Source organism: Lampetra planeri, chromosome 10 (assembly GCF_965212315.1).
Source record: "Lampetra planeri chromosome 10, kcLamPlan1.2.h2, whole genome shotgun sequence".
NCBI lineage: Eukaryota > Metazoa > Chordata > Hyperoartia > Petromyzontiformes > Petromyzontidae > Lampetra > Lampetra planeri.
This window is the reverse complement of record NC_136116.1, coordinates 14,795,179-14,816,162: the sequence shown is the minus strand read 5'-3', so window position 1 is coordinate 14,816,162 and position 20,984 is coordinate 14,795,179. Positions and strand designations below refer to the sequence as shown.

The window sequence follows — 20,984 nt, the reverse complement described above, 5'->3', positions numbered from 1 at the left end:
TGTCCTGGATTTCGTAATTCAGAGTGGGACAGTGGGAATTATTCGTGCACGGCAAGGTTTTTTTTGGCACCGCCAAATGTTGCACCTTTGATTTAGCTATGTCAATTTACGTATTTTAAGAGTACTTTTATATTAATATATACTGTGATAAAAATAACAATAATTTACAGTCGCTTTATCAACTCACCGTTGGATGAAGGAAACCCCATGCTGTCAGCCACGGGGCTGTTTGACCATACTTCACCACGCTGTTCAATGCAGCTTGAAAGGGAACTCAGGACCTCCACTGATGTCAACAATGGGCAGTAATGTAATTCTGATTGCTGGCTTCACAGTGCAGCGTGCCACCACCCCACGTCACAGGAACGCATGGGTTTCATTTGAGATTTTCGCCAACGACTGAGCTCACAGTAACGCTGCGACCAATTCCACTTCATAAATTATGTTAAATGAATGATCAATTTGCCCTTTCATTTAATTGGCAACTGACTAATACAAATGCACAATCATTTAAAGAGGCGAATTGCTAAATATTTTGTTTTACTGTCATGGCAAGGGGCAGTGCAGCCGTTCCGATCTTTGATCATCTCGTGTGATTCCCTTTCATAGATAAGACTCGAGGAAGCTCCCTCCTCTCCCTTTGACTCGGCCGTAAATAAAAAATATCTCTTCTCTTCATTCTCTTGCTTTGTGGCACCGATCACGCAGAGTTATTCAGAGGTCATTTTAATAACATGCCCATTGTATTGGGTTTATCCATCTTCCGAAACGAATATTATGGACGGTATGACAAATATGATTATCGTTCTACATTATAGTGACATGTTAAAATGTTCATTTGAACAGTGCAGCAATAGTTTGAATAGTCAACTTAAATTACCTTAACATGATACAGTGGCAAATGTATATTTATTTATATAAAACATTTTGATATACAGTATGCAAATAACCATACATCATATTTATGGTGACAGTAATGGATTACAAAAAGCATGCTTGGTTGTCTTTATTGATTTATCAAAAGCATTTGACACTCTTGACCATCATGCCTTGACCCTGGATTATCAGACTGTAGAATTGTCAACACATGCTGGGCTAGTTTCCAAATCACCTCGACGACAACTGCACTGTACACAACCTGGAGGCACCGCATCAGATGTCCCTTGGATCTATACTGGCGCTGCTCAAGGCTCAATGTGTGGTCCTATATTGTTTCATTTATATTGAAACAATGACGAAACACATCGCAAGATCCACTTTCATTCAATTGTTTGCAAAGTAAATAATACAACTAGGTTCAAAAAATATACACAACAGGATCTTATATCCAGAAGACTTTTACCAATTACAATTTTATTTATTAGATTTACAGCACTTAAAATTAATCCATGTGCAATATTACTGAATATATTGTGGCTTTACCATTAAAACCGTCACTCCTATTAACTCTATGGGTGATTGTTGCAGGAATCAAATTCGATTCCTATGATTTACTCTTACAATCCCCACACAATCGAATGCATTCTAATTATCATTGTCATAAAAGATAATAGAATGGGAATCTTTTGTAATGCGCTTGTGAATATAGCTTCGTTAATCTTCAGCAATGCTAAGCAGCACCAAATTAAAAATGTCAAGATTTGTGATTCAGGCGGATTCCAGACAGCAATAATTTCGAGTGAAGTGGCTAATGCCTGGCGATTCTAGTCTCAACTGTCTGCCTGGTATGGATTCCACAGGGGGTGGGTGGGGTATGGGGTGGGTGCATCCATGTGTGAATACGGGCGAAGTTCCCGTTGTCGCTATCCCTGTTGTCCAATGAGCTCAATACCCGCGCTCCCAAACTGACAGGAGTTTGTGGACATTTTTTTCCATTACAGAATACAAGGTAAAACAAGCAAGAGAGGCAGCAATGCAATTGATTTCTCACATCGCTGCTGGCAGAAGGATCTCAACTCGAGGAATCCCGAGAGGGCCCCTCCAGAGTCGTTGTTCTTCACCTGGGCTGGACGCAGCCCCTGGGGGTGCGAGATGATCTTTGTGGGGGTGCGAGACGTGGGCAGAATTATTTTTAGAAGGTAAATCCTCTAAACACAAATTAAGTACGGGCACTTGAGTACAACTACTTTGTTTCATCAAACCTTTGTATTTCACATTTTTTTGTTTACGACTAAGAACTAAAGGGGTGCAAGGCAGCAGTAAATTATATTGTCCCACTCTCCCACGCTAGCAAGACGTCTTAACATCTGGAGTACCTTGCACTTTATCCAACCATATCTATAAGCACGGTTGACTACAAACTGTGCGAAAGAAGTGTAACATGCATACATACCCAACTTGCTGATCGACTGACTGTGATGCACCTATTCATACTGATGATTGGACAGAGAAACCACGTGGGGATTTAAGAAACGTGCCCATCGTTTCATCTGCCACGCCGGGAGGTCGAACAGCCGACCTCTGGATGGCAAGTCCAGTGTGTTATCAATTTACACCCACGGCAGATAAAAAATATATGTTTATCAGTAATTGCAATTTATTCGGTGTTAGTAGCTAAACCCTATACTGCAGATAACCATCGTACCACAACGCTTTCTGCTACTTTCGTCATCGACTCGGAGTCGTTTCAGCCCTTGTTTATTTTAAACGACCCCCCTGTTTATTGTAGGTGGGCAGTTGAGGCAAGACGCTAAAGCATCCTTTTGCCGCCCTCACTGGGGCTAAGGTGTCTCGTTGCTGTTGTTCCGCTATAGTTCACGACGTTTACGGAGGTAACGACCCCGCGTTGATGTCAGCGTTGACCTTGAATTGTTGGGAAGAAAAAACTGTCCCCCCATATTGTTATGAGTTTAGACAAGTAGCTGCTCACTAGCGCACCCTCCCGGTAGCGCCAAGCATGCGATATCATACTTTACTGGTATCAACTTTGCAGTCTCCATAATACAGGTTTTTTTGGTTAGATCGCGTAAATATGTATCGTTAAAACTGCCACCACCCGACACAGCCAACTAGTAAGGGTTGTCACGTAAACAGAACGTGCCAATTCGTCACTAGTACAGCACACTGGTGTGTTGGAGAGCCAAGCCACAACATTTATACTCTCAGTACGACGTTTCGCCGGTAATTACAACTAGCTTCATCAGGCGACAGGCAGATTTGCTGTCGTCTCCATTACATCCTACCTCGCAACAGATGCTACCACTCACGCACTTTGTATCTTGGAAAAACAAACAAGAACTAAACAATTCTCGAATTCAATCACTAGCAATAGATGCTGCTCATACAGTTTGGATGTGTCTTGCTGAATAAGCACACCAAGTCATTAGTCTGCTGCAAGGCGATTGCGAAGGGGCCCAAGTGATGTGAAGGGTTATGGCAGTGTGCATGTTCGACAGCAGAGGGCAGTGCAGAAAAAGTCCATGTCGTATTGCACGGTCACATTGTACCATATTTACATGCTTCCACGTCCATGCGCCCAGCCTTCAAACACACTGCACTTACCGTCGTGGTGAAGTATGGTCGAACACGCCTCACAATCCGCACTGATGTGGGGAAACGCTCGTTCAGCTGTGGACTGGCCCTTATAAACCGTGACAACAGGCAAGTTACATGTCGATTTAAAGCTTTCGTGACTGCAGGGATTCATCTTCTTGGTTCTTTCGGTAAAGTCACGTAGAAGGGAAATTATAAAATAATAAAAATAAAACATAATAAAATACAATTCTCACGACGTTTCGGCCACAACGCAAGCAGCCGTCCTCATGTGAAGAACAGGTCTGTCGGGAAGACAGCGTTCGCGGCAGTCAAAACAACGGGGAAAGTTTCGTCAAATCCCTCTGCCTGTGTCCCCCGTGCAGGAGGCTAAACGTGTACGTCACAGTGAGTCGATCAATCCGGTCGCGTGCGGTGGGGTAAAGTGTGGGCACCTCCACCTCTTCCGAGACGTCCGAGCGACCGGCGTGTGACTCTGCAGGCCGAGTGATCTGCAGGGCTGCGTTGTTATTATCACTTGACGACCGCACACGATGATTGTTAAACATCCCACCTTGAAAGTGAATCATTTGAATCGGCGCTCTGCACACCACGTGGGACACACACGTACGCACACACACGCACACACACGTACACACAAGCACACACGCGCACACACGCACGCACACACAACAACCACCATTCGCCACTAAGTGGCGGTGACGTCACCACGACGCTTGTGCCAGGCCATGTGCACCTTGAGGCCACGTGAAGTGTCGAACGCCCGCTGGCAGGAGGTCACGGGGCAGACCCAGGTGCCACGGGTCGGGGGTGTCACTGAATTCTAATTCATTGTTAAGTATTATTTAGTTTTGCGGTAAACTATGACCCTTGTCTTCGAGAAAGGGTCCTTGCCTGAAAACATCTGACATTTTAACAATATTTTTTTTTCAAGCAAATCTGCCTCTTGATGAGACACTGAATATCTAAATCAGTCCAAAACCAATGCTGTGGATAATATGCACTTTAAACATATTTTTGGACATCAATGAGAATCACCCATTTTTTTATTGTTATCAATTCAGACACCATGGCACGTGTTGAGAACGGAGTGCACACCACTGGAATCGGCATCGGAGTGGCAGTTGGCAATTAAAGTTTAAGACCTGAAGGCAGAGTGCAGTTTGAAGGGCGTTTATTGACTGACAATCTGGCAGAAGGAAGTTGTGATTGTAAGCGTCTGTGGTATCAACAGCATCGACTGGTATGACCCCTTGACATTTCTTGATGGAGCCGATGTACACGTACAGCACATTTGTCAATCCACCGCTGCATGAGGGCCTCCCCATGCCGCACAGGGCGTGGGTTGTTTTGTCCACACTTCACCAGGCTGGTCGGTGCAGGTTGGAGGTAGTGGGAGTACAGAACAATGATGGATTTTGCAACACTGCTCTCTGCTGCCCACAACGCATTTGGCGGCTGTCTTTGTGTATGCTGATCACCCATTCAAGCACTTTGCTCAGAGGATTACGGGTGGTAGTTTTGCAATCGACTTTAACAACACTCTCCGGCACGATGCAGTGTTGTGCTTTGCATATTTTTGCACAGGTAAAAATAAACTCTAAAAGACGAATCCCCAATTCCCAAGTGCTGCTCATCACGTGGTTTTCTAACTTAATTTATCCGAATCATTACTTCGGGCATTCCATTGAGACCTTTCAAAGGGACCTCGAGGGAGGGGGTGGATATAGTTATCTGCAATTTCGCATGTAAATGACTGTATACTACACCCGCTGATGATCACTTCGCCCACCTGATTCCCTCCACAGCCGTTATTTCACCACGTGACTATCCTGTTGAATTTAATGAGCGGCATTTAGCCGAAAATATGGCTCCATAGTGAGCTGTTGCATGACTGTCAACTCCGATGAATTTATGCGACTTAAACTTTTCTTGAATTTTGTACCGATAACAAAAAGTATATTCCACGCCACTGCAATGTAAATTTGCACTGTTACACATCTTGCTTCGTAATCTAAATTGCAGCACAATATGATGCATGTGCACATTTGTTTTCTTTCTTACTTAAATCAGGGCTGGGGACATCTAGTTATTCTTGTTGGAATGTCAGCAGTGAGCATCAAGCAGGGATTCATATAGTATAATACTATCTTAATTGTACCCAATTTCCATATAGGCTGCTAACTTAAATACTAATATTCTCAGCCAGTATTCCCAACATACGTTCCAAGTGGAAAATGGGGTCGGTGATTGCAATTTCACGATAAAATTACTGCACTGCCTGCGCCAAACCTGAGCACATTATTTGCCCAATGTCGTCAATATTTCACTCGCTAACCTTGTAAAAATTACTGGTCACCTATGCACCTTTTAAATACATTTCCCAACCATTCCATCTGCTGTGCATGTATACAAAGCATACTGTACGCATGCAAATGTAACAGATGTCACTCTTGACAACTTTCCACAAATACCAGCTAGAATCATCCACATTCAAAAGTTCACACTCCAAATACACAAATGCCCCCTCAGATAAAGGAACCTTAGGCTGGGCAGTGTTGTCACTCGCCTGTAATTCAGTACTGTGGAGGCAACGATGGCTGGTGTAATCGCACAACTGTTGTGAAACTCCCTTCCCGTGGGCGCTGAGATGCCATACTGACTCGCCAGAAGGCAGTACAGCAAGTAGACCAATCGCCATCTGTTTCCATCTGTATGGGGTAAAGTATTGCCCCCTCACATGTGGGTTTTCTCCCACTTTAACACGCAGGCTTTCGCGACCAATATCATCCATAAGAGGTCTTAGGGTTAGATATCGTAAATATATAAATGTGTCGTTAAAACCCGCCACCACCAGACACAGCCAACTAGGAAGGGTTGTCACGTGAACAGAACATGCCAAATCGTCACTAGTACAGCACACCGGTGTTGGAGAGCCAAGCCACAGCATTTACAATCGGAGTACGTTTTGCCAGTAATTACAACTAACTTCATCACTTAACTGAAAACATCTTTAAAAAAAACCCAACGCAGGACCCTCCTGCAAGTCATACGACGCAGTGTGGCTCTCTTTGAAAGCCAAGTTAAAACAAAAGTAAAAGAAGAGCAGATTATTTTCTTACGAATGGCAGCATACGGGAGCTAAATTCCAATGCCGAGCTCTGCAGTTCACGAGCAGGCTTCGGGAGTTTGTGTAGTTCTACCATTCCCCCGTCGAAGGAGCGCAGTTTGGCGGTTTACTATATGGTGTATCGTTTGCGTGATATGGCCACAACCGCCCTGACTTCTGCTCATCGAGTTGTGCACATCGGCCCATTGATGTTCTGATGCGGTTCATGGTTACACCAGTGTCTTCGCGGAATGTAACAGGGAGGAGATATGTTGGTCTCCAATTGGGCGTTCATTCTGGACGTCCACGTTGTTTGTTATTCCAGTTCGCCAGCATTCTTCCGGATTTGGACGAAATTTCAAGATCGTGACAGCACACACCCAGAAGGGGGATTGGGACACGAGTCGCCCACGAGGTACAGTGTTGAGGTCTTGGTTGATGATGGGTACGTGGTTGTCGTGGGCAAGCAAACGTGTAAACTCCCTTGCAGTTTAAAGGTCTTTGTCGATATTTGGTGGTGGAACATTCACCAAAAAGGGAGCCAGGGGGTTTGGTGTCCATTTCAGTTGTTCTGGTTATGTTGCAAACTGTATTGAATTGCACATCTAGCAGTTTATAAGCAAGCAGCATGTCTTGTCCCCGAGTTTCTCCAGACTGCTCTTAAACTAGGTAATTATATTTTATACTCTTTGCTTTTTTCGGTAAAGTCACGTAGGTAAAAAATTAAATGAATGAAAAGCAATTAAATCACGTTTCGGGCGCAACACGCTCGTGTTTTTTACCTACATGACTTTACCGAAAAAAACAAAGAGTATGAATCCTTGCAGTCACGAAAGCTTCAAATCTACAATTATATTTAAGCCCGAAATAATGCGTGGGAACATGCATATATATGGACAGTTACGAATAAACTCTAAATTTAAGGTACAAACAAAACGTACTGCATGTAGAACTTATTTTGCACTGTACGTAGCGAACAGTACTCATCGGGGGTGGAAACTGTACTGTGGTCCGAAGTACGGTGCCAACACTTCCATTGGGTTCATAGCACACGCACAACAGTGGAAAGTATTTAACCTTTATTAGGGTGCACATACAAAGCGCAACTGTCAGCAACAGTTCAATGCATCTGCAAGATTGTTACACCATTTGAGATGTAAAACTCAAGTCATAATAGTAAATGAAAAAGGTCTTCAGAAATATGCTTTGAAAGTTTAAGTGAAAGGAATGTATTGAAAACAGACGTGCAGTACATATGGAATGTCTGAATGTGTGCACTATTTTGGTGAATTTAACTTTTTAAAGTTAATTAAAGACATGCAGTAATATACGCTGTGTGTAATGTATGTGTCGTCATAAATGGTTATGGTGATACAAAAGTGTATTTTGATGTTGTGTCCATCTCGAATCTTCAACCATTCAGGATGTGCCTGACAAACTCTGTTGAAAGAAAAAAAAACGTTAAGAAGCAGGAGTCCTAAAAATATCATCCATCTGTCGAATACAAAACAATTATCAGAGACGCTCCAGCTTACTTTCACCATGACATGAGATGTATTGACAATTAATAACTTGAAAGATAACATGAGATAGCAACTTCATGAACCAAGTTATTTTGGTGCATTGTGATTATAGATTTTAAGTTTAATTAATACCTTGCAAGGAAACTTCAACAAATATAATTAAAGCACAGCGTTAGCTAAAAAAAATGGTTGTAATTGATGGAAATGTGTCAGTCATATAGCACTACAGGGTTCACACACTGTTATTCAAGACAACACATTCAGTTATTACTGCATGGAACTCATAAGCAAGGGATTGTTAAAGCTTATAACTAATTTAAGTATTTGTATTCATCTAGCCGAGTTCACATAACTAAATCAATAACATTGAGGCTGAAATTTAATGTTCACAAAATAAATGATCAAAACAAATGGTGCTTTGAGAAACTTCAAACATGGAGTCATTTTAAAATGTGGATAAGGACAGTATATACGAATTTAATATACATTTTACACAAGACAAGATCTTGTAGCAATTACCTGGATAAACTACTGGGGTAGTAGTGAAATTCAAGCCACTGAATTCTCCCCAAACCGACCTAGTGGCCAATACCCTGATAACTGCTAGTATATTCACATATACAATTTGTAATAACTTTTAACAGACCTTCAGTTAGTGAAAATGTTCCAAATATAATATTCTATACAGCTGCATGATTCCAATGATAGACTTATGAGTGTATATGTACGAACAGCATATTAGTGATTAAAACTTAATTCCGCAATACATTTTCCGTAATGCACCCAGAATTGGAACAAGAACATGAGTTCTAATAATGATTTTAGTTTTCAGAACTGGCTTGAAATGCTGCACAGTAGGGATGAACAGTTTGTGTATAAAGCAGCAAGCTGCAGATTTCCTGTATTGTGACTGGTCAAACTACATCATCCAGGCCGCATCAACAGAGCCTTTGGACCACTCACAATACGGAGGAGGTTGCCCCTTACATATTTTTAACTAATTAGTAAATTGTGCTTGTGGTCCAAGTCTAGAGAAAAAGCACAGCACATTCAACATCCAACTCAGCAACATACGCAGGGTCCGGGCTGGCACTCTGCCATGCTGATCCGTGCACTACAGCAGCAGCAGCCATAAAAGCTCATTTCCTTGAAGCTGTACTCTACAAGCAGGCCAGGAACAAACATGCAGCCAAACTCAAAACCATAAAGGCATTACCATAACGGGCTTTTCAGCCAGACATGATGTGTCTGATAAAAGCTGTAAAAATACCACAAGGTGAACGCAAACATCATCATGGGCAAAACAAATGTACAAATGAGACCAAACAACATCCATACAATTGCTGTAGTGCAATTGCTGGAGTTGACATGAAAAAGGGGACCTAAAAAATAATTTTCTCCATATAAAATGTCATCTACACATGGCCATGGCGAAATATATAAACCATGTTTCAAAAACTAAAGCATTTGCATGAGATCAAGAGCTTTATACATAAGTAATGCCCTTCCCAATAAACTGTCCCCATGCAGTACAACCTGCTTATGTAGCTACTATAGATTTAAACCAACACCTGTGCTCAAAGCCACAATGTCATATATACAAGGAATACTCAAGCCTGTTCATTGGGGGCAATCAAATACTGCATCTATATTGCTCTATACTGGGATTGAATAAACACTGCCTGAATGTGTCTTTAGAATGCCTTTGCGATTGAGTCATTCAAGGGCCATTTTCTGGCAGCCATTACAAATGGCACATGCACACACCTGCCTCAAAGTGACATCATACCTTACAGCATATAAACTCAATGTAAATTTTAAAAAGTTACCTCGTACTCAAGCAAATATTAATTCCTTATAATTTAATGAGACTATTAAAGAAGACTTGCCATATTAAGCAACGATATATTTGGTTTGTGCATGCAGCTTAACAAAGATTTTATTTTAGTAGCTGATGTGCAATGTCGTCACATACTACAACTGATTGTTCAAGTGACCACTCGTGATCATCAACACAGAAGTGATAAAAATCCACTTCTGATCAACAATACCTTTTTATGGAAATAAGCAACATGAAATAGCAGGGGTTTGTGAATGACTCTTTCCACCAAGTGTGTATTATATAAAGAATCCTTCAACACATCATTTAATGAAAAAAAACCCTCTACAACCAGTTTAACTCATTCAGACATACTGAAAAGCACACCCTGTACAAACTTTAATAAGTTGATGTTAAATTATTCCTTAGCTAACCTCTCATTGTACAAAACAATGCTCACACATTTAAAATATGTTTTTCCTTGGGACACTGGCTTGAGATTGACTCTCCACTGAGAAAATCAACATGAAGTTAATGGAAATGTACGTCCACTGAAATTTGTTTTTGTATATAAAATATTTGAACCAAATATTACAAAACAAGCTGCCAAGGCAATACATATTTACCATGAATAACCGCTTTCAAACGGATATTTAAAGTGTTACACTGTATATTTACAACGCAAGTTACACATTAACACTGGCCAAGAGGGCTAAGCTAAATACAGATTTTTTTTTTAAACTTAAGACATGAATGTTGAGTATTAAATCAAAGAGCACAGATGGACAAGGGTCATCCATCAGCCATGTTGATTGGTCGATGGTTGATGAATGGGAACGGCAGCCAAATGAGTGACGTACCGGTGAGGACAACTACCACGGGGAGTGCTGTGCAGCACAGCGACAGCGACTGTGGCGACGCAAGGCCACGAGCGACGTCTCGGATGTGGTGAGAGGCCTTCATTCGATGGCTAAAACATGGCTGATGATGATGAAATATGAAGGCTTTTAAGAATGTAAGGAATGCAAGGTTTAAGACATTTTAAGGAGAATTCATGGTGTGCATTTTCACACTGTTGTATTGCTACAACTGTGTATGAAATGCACATATTACAAATGTTACGTGCACTTGATTCAATTGTGCAATGTCAAATTTACACAATCTGTGCACATTTCTAGTGGATGGCGCAATTAGAATTTCCAGGTCACAACAAATTAGATGGGTTTAAAGAACTGTATTGCAAAATGAAAACAGCTCCCCAGAGCATTTTAAAACACTCAGAGGACTTTTGTAGAAATTAAAATGTAATTAAAATGTCATTAAAATGCAAATTTTTTCACAAACCATCCCTAAAACACAATGTACCCATAAAATATGAGATACTTGCAATTAACATGATATACATTAAAAGTGTATGCACTCGTCAGACTTTAGCAATGCATTTTCATTCAACTTCGTGGACACCCGTACAAGTAAAAGTGTATGTGAAATCAGTGTTTGTTTTAGAGGTAGCCAGGAGGCTCAGTGCTGGGCCAGCACTGTGGAGACGCTGGGTCTGAATCAGGGCAGTCACCCACAATTCAACTGGTCTCTAAAATGGCCACCCACAATTCAACTGGTCTCTAAAGTGCAGCGAGTTGATGACTGCACAATAAATAACCACCATTAAAATTGGTTTTGCATTTGATTTGGGTATATTCTGGCTTGAAAATGTGTTCAAATATCTAGTCCTATGTGACAATCTCACAGAGGAGATTATGAGAAAGTGCCCACCCTGATGAGTACAAATTTAAACCAATTGAAGGTTTTTTTCAGACTGAAAAAAAATCTTTCTGCAAGCAGCTCCGATGTTTTATAAAATATTTACCATGCGCTGCTGCTACGAAGCACCAACTCTTACCTGAAGCAAAATCCATTGTGAGAATGAAACAAAGGCATTTTATTTTAAGCTTGTGAGCAAATTACCCTCATAGTTGATGCATCCATTGTTATCTTCCTGCCCTACCAGGAGTAGCTCCACCTCATCCTCGGACATCTTCTCTCCTGCGAACACAAATCAACAGAGAGCAGCGATTAAATCTCTCACAAAGCCCTAACTCAATACATTGCCTTGTCAGCCACTTCACCAGTCCGTGTTGAGCATGTTTAGTAAAAAAAATATTTGTACGTATTATAATATAAAAGGATGCGACTTGTAAAAATATGAAACATATTCATGCCTGTCCTCACATGATACATTTAAAATTAGGTAACTGTGGATTATATTAATTCCTGTTATTGATTTATTGCCATTTAAAAAAAGTTAAGTCAAATCAATGACAATGCCTTTAATGAGCTGGGAGATGTGCTGCACGATTCACAAAAGTGGCAGTGTTTCACTTTATTGTGCCACCAAACTTCCACCCAGATGATTCACCGAAGACAAAGGTCATGTTTCTGATCAACATGACCGACTTCGTACCAAATGAAATCATAACAAGTAATCATCACACCACCAATACAAATGGCAATGAACCCTTCCGCTTAAGGACCACGCACTTTCAATGCGGTGCAGGGAACAGCACAACAGGGCGCACTGCACGAATGCACAATCTGTATGAGCAATAGGGTGCACGATTTGACTGGCTGAGAGCCGAGAGGCAAGTTTCATTGAGCGCACCAGACCTGCAACCCCTTTTGACGAAAGCCGCCTCAGGCAATTATGCCACAAGCCCAATTTATTGAAATGAAATGGTTCTGTCACTACCATCAAAGATTCTATGGCATGAGGATTAAAAGCACCATGCCAATGATGGTCTAGCAGAGTGCACAAGCAGAGCTTTATGCCTACATTCGTTTTTGTAGGTCATTAACCTGAAAAATAACGAATTTTTTTTATATTTGTAATGGTTCATAAAACTAGCATTTTCTCCTGAGAATCCTCATTAATAAAACCATTTATGCAGGCAACACAAAAATACATTCTAGGCAGAATAGGAAAATAAACAATTTACAAAACTATAAAAGGCTAAACACATGCAAACCACTTCTTTAGGAAGGTGAAAATGTATTGAGTGTTACTATTTAATGGCTTGTGACAGTTAAGCAGCAATGCATCTATGTCCAGATTCTACCCAAATTTCGACCAATTGTTCAACTGCTGACATACATTACACAAGATCATTACGAGTTTCAAAATTAAGTGTAAATGTGACACCTATAACTAACACATGAATACAATTGCATTGTATTCTGGTAGGCTGTTACATGTTGTTTTTCTTGTACAAATATCTACTACACAAGGAATTTCCCCCGTGCATACTGCAACAACATAGGTTAATCGTCGAGCTTTTAGAACCTTCTTACAAATGAGAAATGGAATCGAACCACCCTCCAAAACTGTGCACAGCCCTTACGGACACAGCACGTGTTCAACTCCATCACCATCACCACCATTCATCATCATGATACATACCGAGCGTGGTGAGAACGTGGCGGAGCTCAGCTCCCATCACTGTGCCGTTTCCCTCCTTGTCGAACACACGCAGGCCCTCCACAAAGTCCTCAAAGGTACCCTGGTCCTTGGACTTGGCGATGGTGCTGAGCATGGGTAGGAACTGCTCAAAGTCCAAGGTCTTTGTGCTCATTTCTACAGTGATAATAAACATATGAAACGTACCATGGTAACACGAACATTATTACATCAACTTTGATTGATCCTTGATATACAATGGAATACCTCTTTAATTGTATTGGACAAGTTTTGACTTTAAACTTTCGTGACTGCAGGAATTCATATTCTATGGTTCTTTGGGTAAAATAACGTAGATAGAAAGTAATAAAAAAAGTTATAAAAAATATCACGACGTTTCGATCGCAACACAAGCGGTTGTCATCAGGAACAGGGTGGTTAGCCTCTGAAGGCAAGCTGTTTATCAAGGTTTAGAGATGGCCGGCAGTAGGTCAACACCAGCAGCCCATCTCTAAACCTTGATAAACAGCTTGCCTTCAGAGGCCAACCTCCCTGTTCCTGATGACGACCGCTTGTGTTGCGATCGAAACGTCGTGATATTTGCAATCACTTTTTTTTTATCTACGTGACTTTACCAAAAGAACCATCGAATATGCATTGGACAAGATTTACAAATGAGATGTCACATGAAGGAATTTTCCAGGTTAAATGTTTTAATTAATGAGTATGTAATTTAAATGTTTGGTGGTTCCTGTTTGCAGTTATAAAATGCGTGGATGAGAGGCGATTCACCCTAACATCCAGATGACTCCTTTAATCTTCAATAGTATTTATGATAAAACAGGCTACATTTGTCATGCATCTACTCTTAACCATTAAAATGTGCCAGAGGTGAGACCACTTTCAGGAAAATTATATTAATGAAAGACATTGGTGTTGTGCTGCAACGTGGCCAGGAGATGGTAGCAAATCAATTAGCCCAGGCCACAGAATGTATTGGGGGTCTGTAGACTGAACATGTGGGAATCGTTTGAGATTCTTTCTGGTAGAGCAGTTTCTTTCCCACAGGTCAAAAGCTTTATAAATGGAAGTGGCCAAACGTCCCAATACAGCACATTTATAAAAAAGTGTCTTGAGACTCAATGACGATTTTTTTAAATAAATGATTGGATCATCACGAACACCAGTCGAAAAAGCATTATGATCATCGGCAATAGCATAATGATTACACCACATCAACGATCGTCCTTAACAGCTGCACGATTGATAATCATGATGGGCACTTTCATCATCATCACCTTCTCATCCATGGAAAAGCATCAATAAAAGGATGCATGTAGTGCCTGCAAGTGACCAATTGACTAATTCTATGCGGCAACTCTTACAAAAAGGGCCCCACGAAAAATAGGAATAACCTAGTGCCAGCTGGTTAACCAACTGCAATGGATAATGGGAAACAAAAACTGATTCTACAGAAAACAGCAGTTTTTGTAAATCGATTCGGACTCGTGATTACAGGATTGTTGATGAAGAGTTCCACTGCATACTTGAAAAAAATACTTCATCAGCCACTTCTGGAGCTGTGCTAGTCAAGGAACACAGTGTTAGAGTAAAAGGTTACTGTACCAAGGATTTAGATGATGAAAAAGGTCTGCTAGGTGTTCTTGCTCCCCAGGAACTCTGCTAGCGTACCGTCTGGCTTGGGGTTTCCGAGCAGCTTCAGCACGTCCGCATTGGTGGGGTTCTGACCGAGGGCCCGGATGACTTCGCCACACTGGTTGTAGCCGATCCTCAGGTCGCCGGTCCGGTCAAACAAGGAGAACGCCTCCTTGAAGTCTAATCATATTGCAAAATACAAAATATTAATGTTTGGGTTAAAATAACAACACTATTTTATAGCATGGTTACAACAGCTCCTCATTATGACATACATTGTGTAATTAATATTATTTTAACTACTGCCTGAAAACAACATAGATGGTCTATTTAACCATAACATTTACCATCACATTGCTTTCCATCACCTTTTGGGCATATTGGGACCAATGTTTTCCACCAAGATTTGCCATCAGCAGGGTGTGTGGTCTGTTAAAATACTGATGGGTTGCTTAGAATTCAAGGCAAGTCATCCACAGAGAATATTAATCATCTTTTTGGATGGCAAGAGCACCAGTGTAGAATAGAGGTCATGCACTTTGGTTTCAAAGGAGCACTGCAAAAACACAGCACCCTTCCTCACCTCCCCGCTCCACTTACTCTCAGCTCTTGCTTCATCAGCTCTGGGATGCTGTTTTATCAATACTCGGCCAGCACTTAACCTTTTTTGTCATCGTCTTCCTTCATCCCAATTTTTGCTGACCTGCTCACACATTGCCTGCTGTGTCCTTCAAGAGTCCTGTCATGTCCTTTATACATCATTACTCCATTTTTGTGTACCTCATGTAAACATGGAAATGTAGATACAACCCAATGTTCTCTTACAGTTATTAAAATCAGGTATTATTATATCTGCATAATAAGCCAGATTTCATTCACACATTTTGACACAAAAGGACACCGTCTAACTACATACAAAATAGTATCTACATTCGCAAATTCTACTTTTGCGCAGATTTTCAAGAACCGAACCCTCGCAGATGTCGAGGCCTTACCGTATGTCTTGCACATTACATCTTTAATGATACCATAACTTATAAAAATGTTAGATTTTTTTACGGTGAACAAATCCAAAGTTTGTCGATAGTGATCAGGGTTTGGTTATATAAATTTGAAGCAATATTCTACATTTAGGGTACAATTGAGAACAATTTGTGGTGAAACATATGAAACGCATTAAATATCTTAGAAACACATTTTTGGATTACAAAATAGAGGTTTATACAATTTAAAATACCCAATTCGTGACCAAACTTATGTCAGCAACTAATCACGTGGCTGTTTAATGCGATTATAACCCCTTAAAAAGCACATGCTTAAGTTGTTAAGACTGCCGAGTTGTGATAGGCTTTGAGTGTCGTAGTTTTTAGTCCAACACTATATTCATAGCAATTAAGTTAGCCACTGTTTAACTGTGGGTATATTTATCTGCCAACCTGTTTGTATCAAAATGTAATCACTGAAACTTCAATAATCACTTAAACAAAGCTTAATAATAATCCATACATATCCTGCACATTAACTGATAGCTCTCCGATGCTCTTCCTTTTGGATGTGTTCCCCAAGTTGGCTACGATTCCATCTTGACCACTGGCATAATTCCTTCGATTGAAGTATCTATCCTGCCCAAACCCACTTTTCTAAAGCCATTGTCTGAAGTTGTATTTCTTCTCTGATCAATGTGTTTCTCTTTCCATCACTCGGCGTGATCCCAAGCTCCCCCCATGCTTCTTTGCGCACTTCTCATTCTATCTGTCGGTGTATCCTATCCATGTTAAAGCAGATATTTGGATGGATGTGTAACAATCAGATTCATAAAGAAAATAACAAAATTAAACAATTGCATGGTGACCAATACATTTCTGCAATATTTAAATACCTCAGTGTTAACTCGGCATGTCAAGTGAAATAAAGTAGGCCAAAATCGACTCAAAATTACTTGCGTATCTATGATGGCCAAGGTCTTCTCAGCAACGTTCATTTCACATGTCAACATAATCCCACCTCATTACACAAGGGTAGTATTTTATACTGAATATACTGTCTGGTATGAAATACTAGCAGAGATAATTAAAGCTCCACTTTATGTTCACAGTATGGCAAAAAACACCAATTTTGTGCAAATCCAAAAAGCAGCTTACAAGTGAACTCGGTATGACTTAGTGTTTATTCCATAAAAGGATTCAAGTGTGGCTTTTTGAATTTCCATGACTGTAAACACCACCTCATGTTTCCCTAATGTGGATGCATCTATGATCCGTGTAGATTAATGTTTGTATCAGCTTGCACATAATTTTCAAGGTCATGGGGATTCTCATTTAATGGGCGAATGTCAGCTTGTATGATTAATGCTACATATAATAGAGCGTACACTGCCCATGCAATATAATGGTTGTTTCTATACGACCACAAACACATGCCATGCAACCATTGGGCTGTAAGGAATTCCTATTGACAAACCTGATTAAGAGAAATTACCAGCCATAGTTTGCAGATATAAGCGCCTGTATATATGTATAAAAGTTTGGATGTAATTCATGTGTTGGTAGATGTTCCTCCTCAATTTGTGGCGAAAATGTGCCAATGTCTCCATTACTCACAATGGGATAAACTACCAACATGTGTTCTGGCTGTTTAATTGGTATATAAACCTGGCCATGTGTAGTTACTGGTGTTGTAGCTGTTTCCACACAATCCTGCTATCCAAGACAAGGCTAATATGTCAGTGGAAAGCAGTATTTGCACCCATCATTGGCCTTTCCTAGGTTTATTCAGCCGTAAGCAGTGCAGCGTGTAAACCTGAGGGCTGGGGAGAAATGACAAAAGTGGTCTTGTACACACCCAAACCCTGATGCATAGCAGAGATGGATGTCCTTGGAATGTGTGCGGGCTGAATAAGAGGGGAATTATATTTTTTGCTCATCCTTTTCTTAGCCTTTTTAGGATTGTTGTATTTTCATCCTTAGTTGTGCAAGAAGGGCAGATGATCAAGAACAATGACAGTGGCAGTCAAGGGATTGAACACGTCCTTGAGGATGTCAACCGAGGATAAGGAGCGATGCGATGAAATCCATCGTGTGTGCATGTGCTAGGTGGTATTATTAAATTTAAGAAGGCTCGTGAAGGACACTACTGGGCAGTTGGAGGCAGTCGCCCCCAAACAAAAACGGATGGTAGAGGAGGAACGCTCACAACAGCGAGCAGAGCGCCGAGTGGCTAAAACACTGCAAGCTAGCACAGTGGTGCATCTACCAGTCATCTCAGTCAACTCATGGCACCTGGGTCTGTCCTCTGACCTCCTGCCAGCGGGCGTTCGACGCTTCACGTGCCCTTAAAGTGCACATAGCCTGGCACAAGTGCCCTGGTGACGTCACCACCACTTCGTGGCGAAAAGCGTTTTTTATTGCTGTTATGACATCGCAGGATCGCGATCGATGAAGGTGGCTTGGGGAGGACTACATCCAGCAACGGACTGGGCATGGATGCCTTGTGTGCATGAAAGCTGAAGTGATGAAAATCCGAGGGGAAGCGACAAGCCCGTGGCTCAAACGGAGGCCACTCCCCCATGACGCAGGCCCCACGCCACGCGCGCCCCGAAGCGCGCTGCCACTGTGCCCATATAAGGAAGAAAGCAGAGGCCAAGCCACGTTCATTATCCCCGGTGTCAGCCCACTTTGGGCTGCGGGGAGGGGAAAAAAGCACAACGCCAATTTTGGGCACTCCTTTCTCCAAGTGTCTTTTCGGACGATACGCAAGTTACCCAAATAAAGGGATGAGAAGAAACATTAAAGATGGATATATATGTATAAGCAAAGGCATTGTGTGGGAATGCGGAAGGGCTGACGTCATGGGGCTTATCTCGTTAAACATTCAACTGTATCGTAGTTCACAGCTCCCACACCCTGCACAGAAAGTTTGCTCAAGGCAGAATCTATATATTATAGAAAACCTGCAAGTAAACATTGGACATTAAAAACATGCTGCGGTAAACATGCGATGTAATTATATCTGTGATAACTCCAGCAGGGGATACTGTACTGCACTCAGATCCTAACGCGCGTTGTATTTCAGTTGTGATTCGATATATAATAGAACAGCTACGATGGATACACTTTATTAAAATGTCCATTAAGGGTAAGAGGACAACACAACACTACTTTGTTGTACGATTCAAATAATAAAACACCCTCATTTGGAGAAGTTGTGGTGGTATGTTTGTGCAACGTCGGCACGCCCTTAAGGCAGGATGCACATTATAAAAGCCTCCTCCTTACACTCAAGACACCTATAGTACATGTTTTTAGGCACTTAAACTGCATTAAACTGGTATTCCAAGTGGTCTTGGTTTTAAACGCCTGCACATGTTAAAGTAAAAAAATGAACGTTGATGGTTTTCAGTTCTCAATGTATATTAATATTGTACAGTACATTCAAGGTAACACGATTAGAAATAAACCTTGTTATAAAGCGGTTTAATTAGTTGGCTGGAAACAAATATTCCAGTTTGGTGTTCAATGTGTGTGTGCACACAATAACCGTGCGTGGCACGGCTGATTGACGGCCAGAGATGAATGTGCAACTAATAAACACCCCACTTGCAATTACCATACAGTATTTCACTAAACCTACCACTACTCATGTATCGGGTGCAATACCGAACATATCCTAGCACCCCGTGCCAACACAAACGATGAAACAAAGATTACCAGCCGAACTCTGAAGCATATTTGCTGTAATTGTTAAAGTTCAATGTGTGGGACTGAGTTGGGGAGAGGCTAATCCTGCTGACAACGAGGCCCGAGTCAATGGTGACAAGATCTTTAAATTGATTGTGAGAACGCCACCACTATAGATTTTAACTAATGGCGAGACGTTACAGTCCACTCAACATGATACCCTTACACAATGAGAGTCCACATAACGACCAGGAGACGTCACCTCCGATGCACACGGACATGAGTAAGACAAACACGAATGAGGTAAGATTTAATTACCCGCAATTTGGTCCTCGTTGAAGTCAGACTGTGGACACAAAACACAGAACAACCGCATTCCATTGTTACTCGGTCAAAGCTAGATAAAAACCTGACTCGAGACGCGTTGCAGAAGCACAAACCCAACAAACAACAGTTTACAACAACAGCAGCAGCACAACACGAGGGGCTCTTCAGAGCACAACCCACTGGCGTCTGCCAGCCACTGCGATGGGACCGACAGCCCTCGCGAGTTTAGTCACCGCCAGGCCATCGGGGAGCGGCCGGGCGGGGCGCGCCGAGTCGCACTCGGCTCAACACTCCCCGCGACACATCGCGCCGTCATCAAAGACAAAGACCCCTACCCCTCACCCCCCTAGTCTGATCGTTGGGGCAAGTGCTGTCAGCGAGCACCTATGAAGGCCAAGGCACACGAAGGGGTGGGTGGCCAGCACCACGCCCGGCCCCGATGGCGGTGTTTATACACACCGCACCAGGTACTCATTTGAGGCTGAGCCGACCTAGGGGAGGCCCATAACCAGTGTGGATAATCGCTATCACTGGTGTTGGTGTCCGTGAGCAGGAAACGAACTCGGGTCGGCGGGTTCGTTAGCGCGGCGCGCTCACCGCTACGCTACCGCTCCCCTCTTATCATCACCACCAAAGATTCCCCTCAGAGCCTTAACAGACTGTTGGGGGCTGTTCGCGAGTAGCACCTCTGACAATTACCACCGTAGTCGCATTCATTATACATCCGCTATATTGTGGAATGCGGTGAGGGTTGTGGTGATGCGAGTGGGACTCGCGACCTCTCACTCACCATGGTCCCTGCTGCTGCTGCTGCCCTCGTTGCTGCTGCGGCTGCACTGAGCGGGACAGCGACCGCCTCGAGCCCACGCCCCGCGACGACACCCGATTGGCTGGGCCCACGCCACGTGATCGCGAGCTGGGCGGAAATGGA

The 20,984-nt window shown here is 42.1% G+C and overlaps 1 protein-coding gene across 2 annotated transcripts; it reads right to left on the bottom strand.

Moving 5' to 3' along the window:
• Window positions 1-7,665: 7,665 nt before the first annotated feature.
• On the bottom strand, window positions 7,666-20,975 carry LOC144721072 (myosin light polypeptide 6-like). 2 transcript variants are annotated; one of them, XM_078598407.1, is made up of 7 exons: window positions 20,844-20,943; window positions 20,045-20,072; window positions 15,087-15,230; window positions 13,398-13,571; window positions 11,909-11,986; window positions 9,341-9,382; window positions 7,666-8,041 (listed from the first exon to the last, which is right to left on the bottom strand). In XM_078598407.1, exons 1-6 carry the CDS (start codon window positions 20,844-20,846, stop codon window positions 9,354-9,356), a joined length of 456 nt encoding a protein of 151 aa, XP_078454533.1. In that variant the 5' UTR covers window positions 20,847-20,943; the 3' UTR covers window positions 7,666-8,041; window positions 9,341-9,353. The 2 variants fall into 2 exon arrangements, with proteins under 2 accessions (XP_078454533.1, XP_078454532.1); XM_078598406.1 differs by lacking the exon at window positions 9,341-9,382 and having other exon boundaries at window positions 20,844-20,975.
• Window positions 20,976-20,984: the final 9 nt, after the last annotated feature.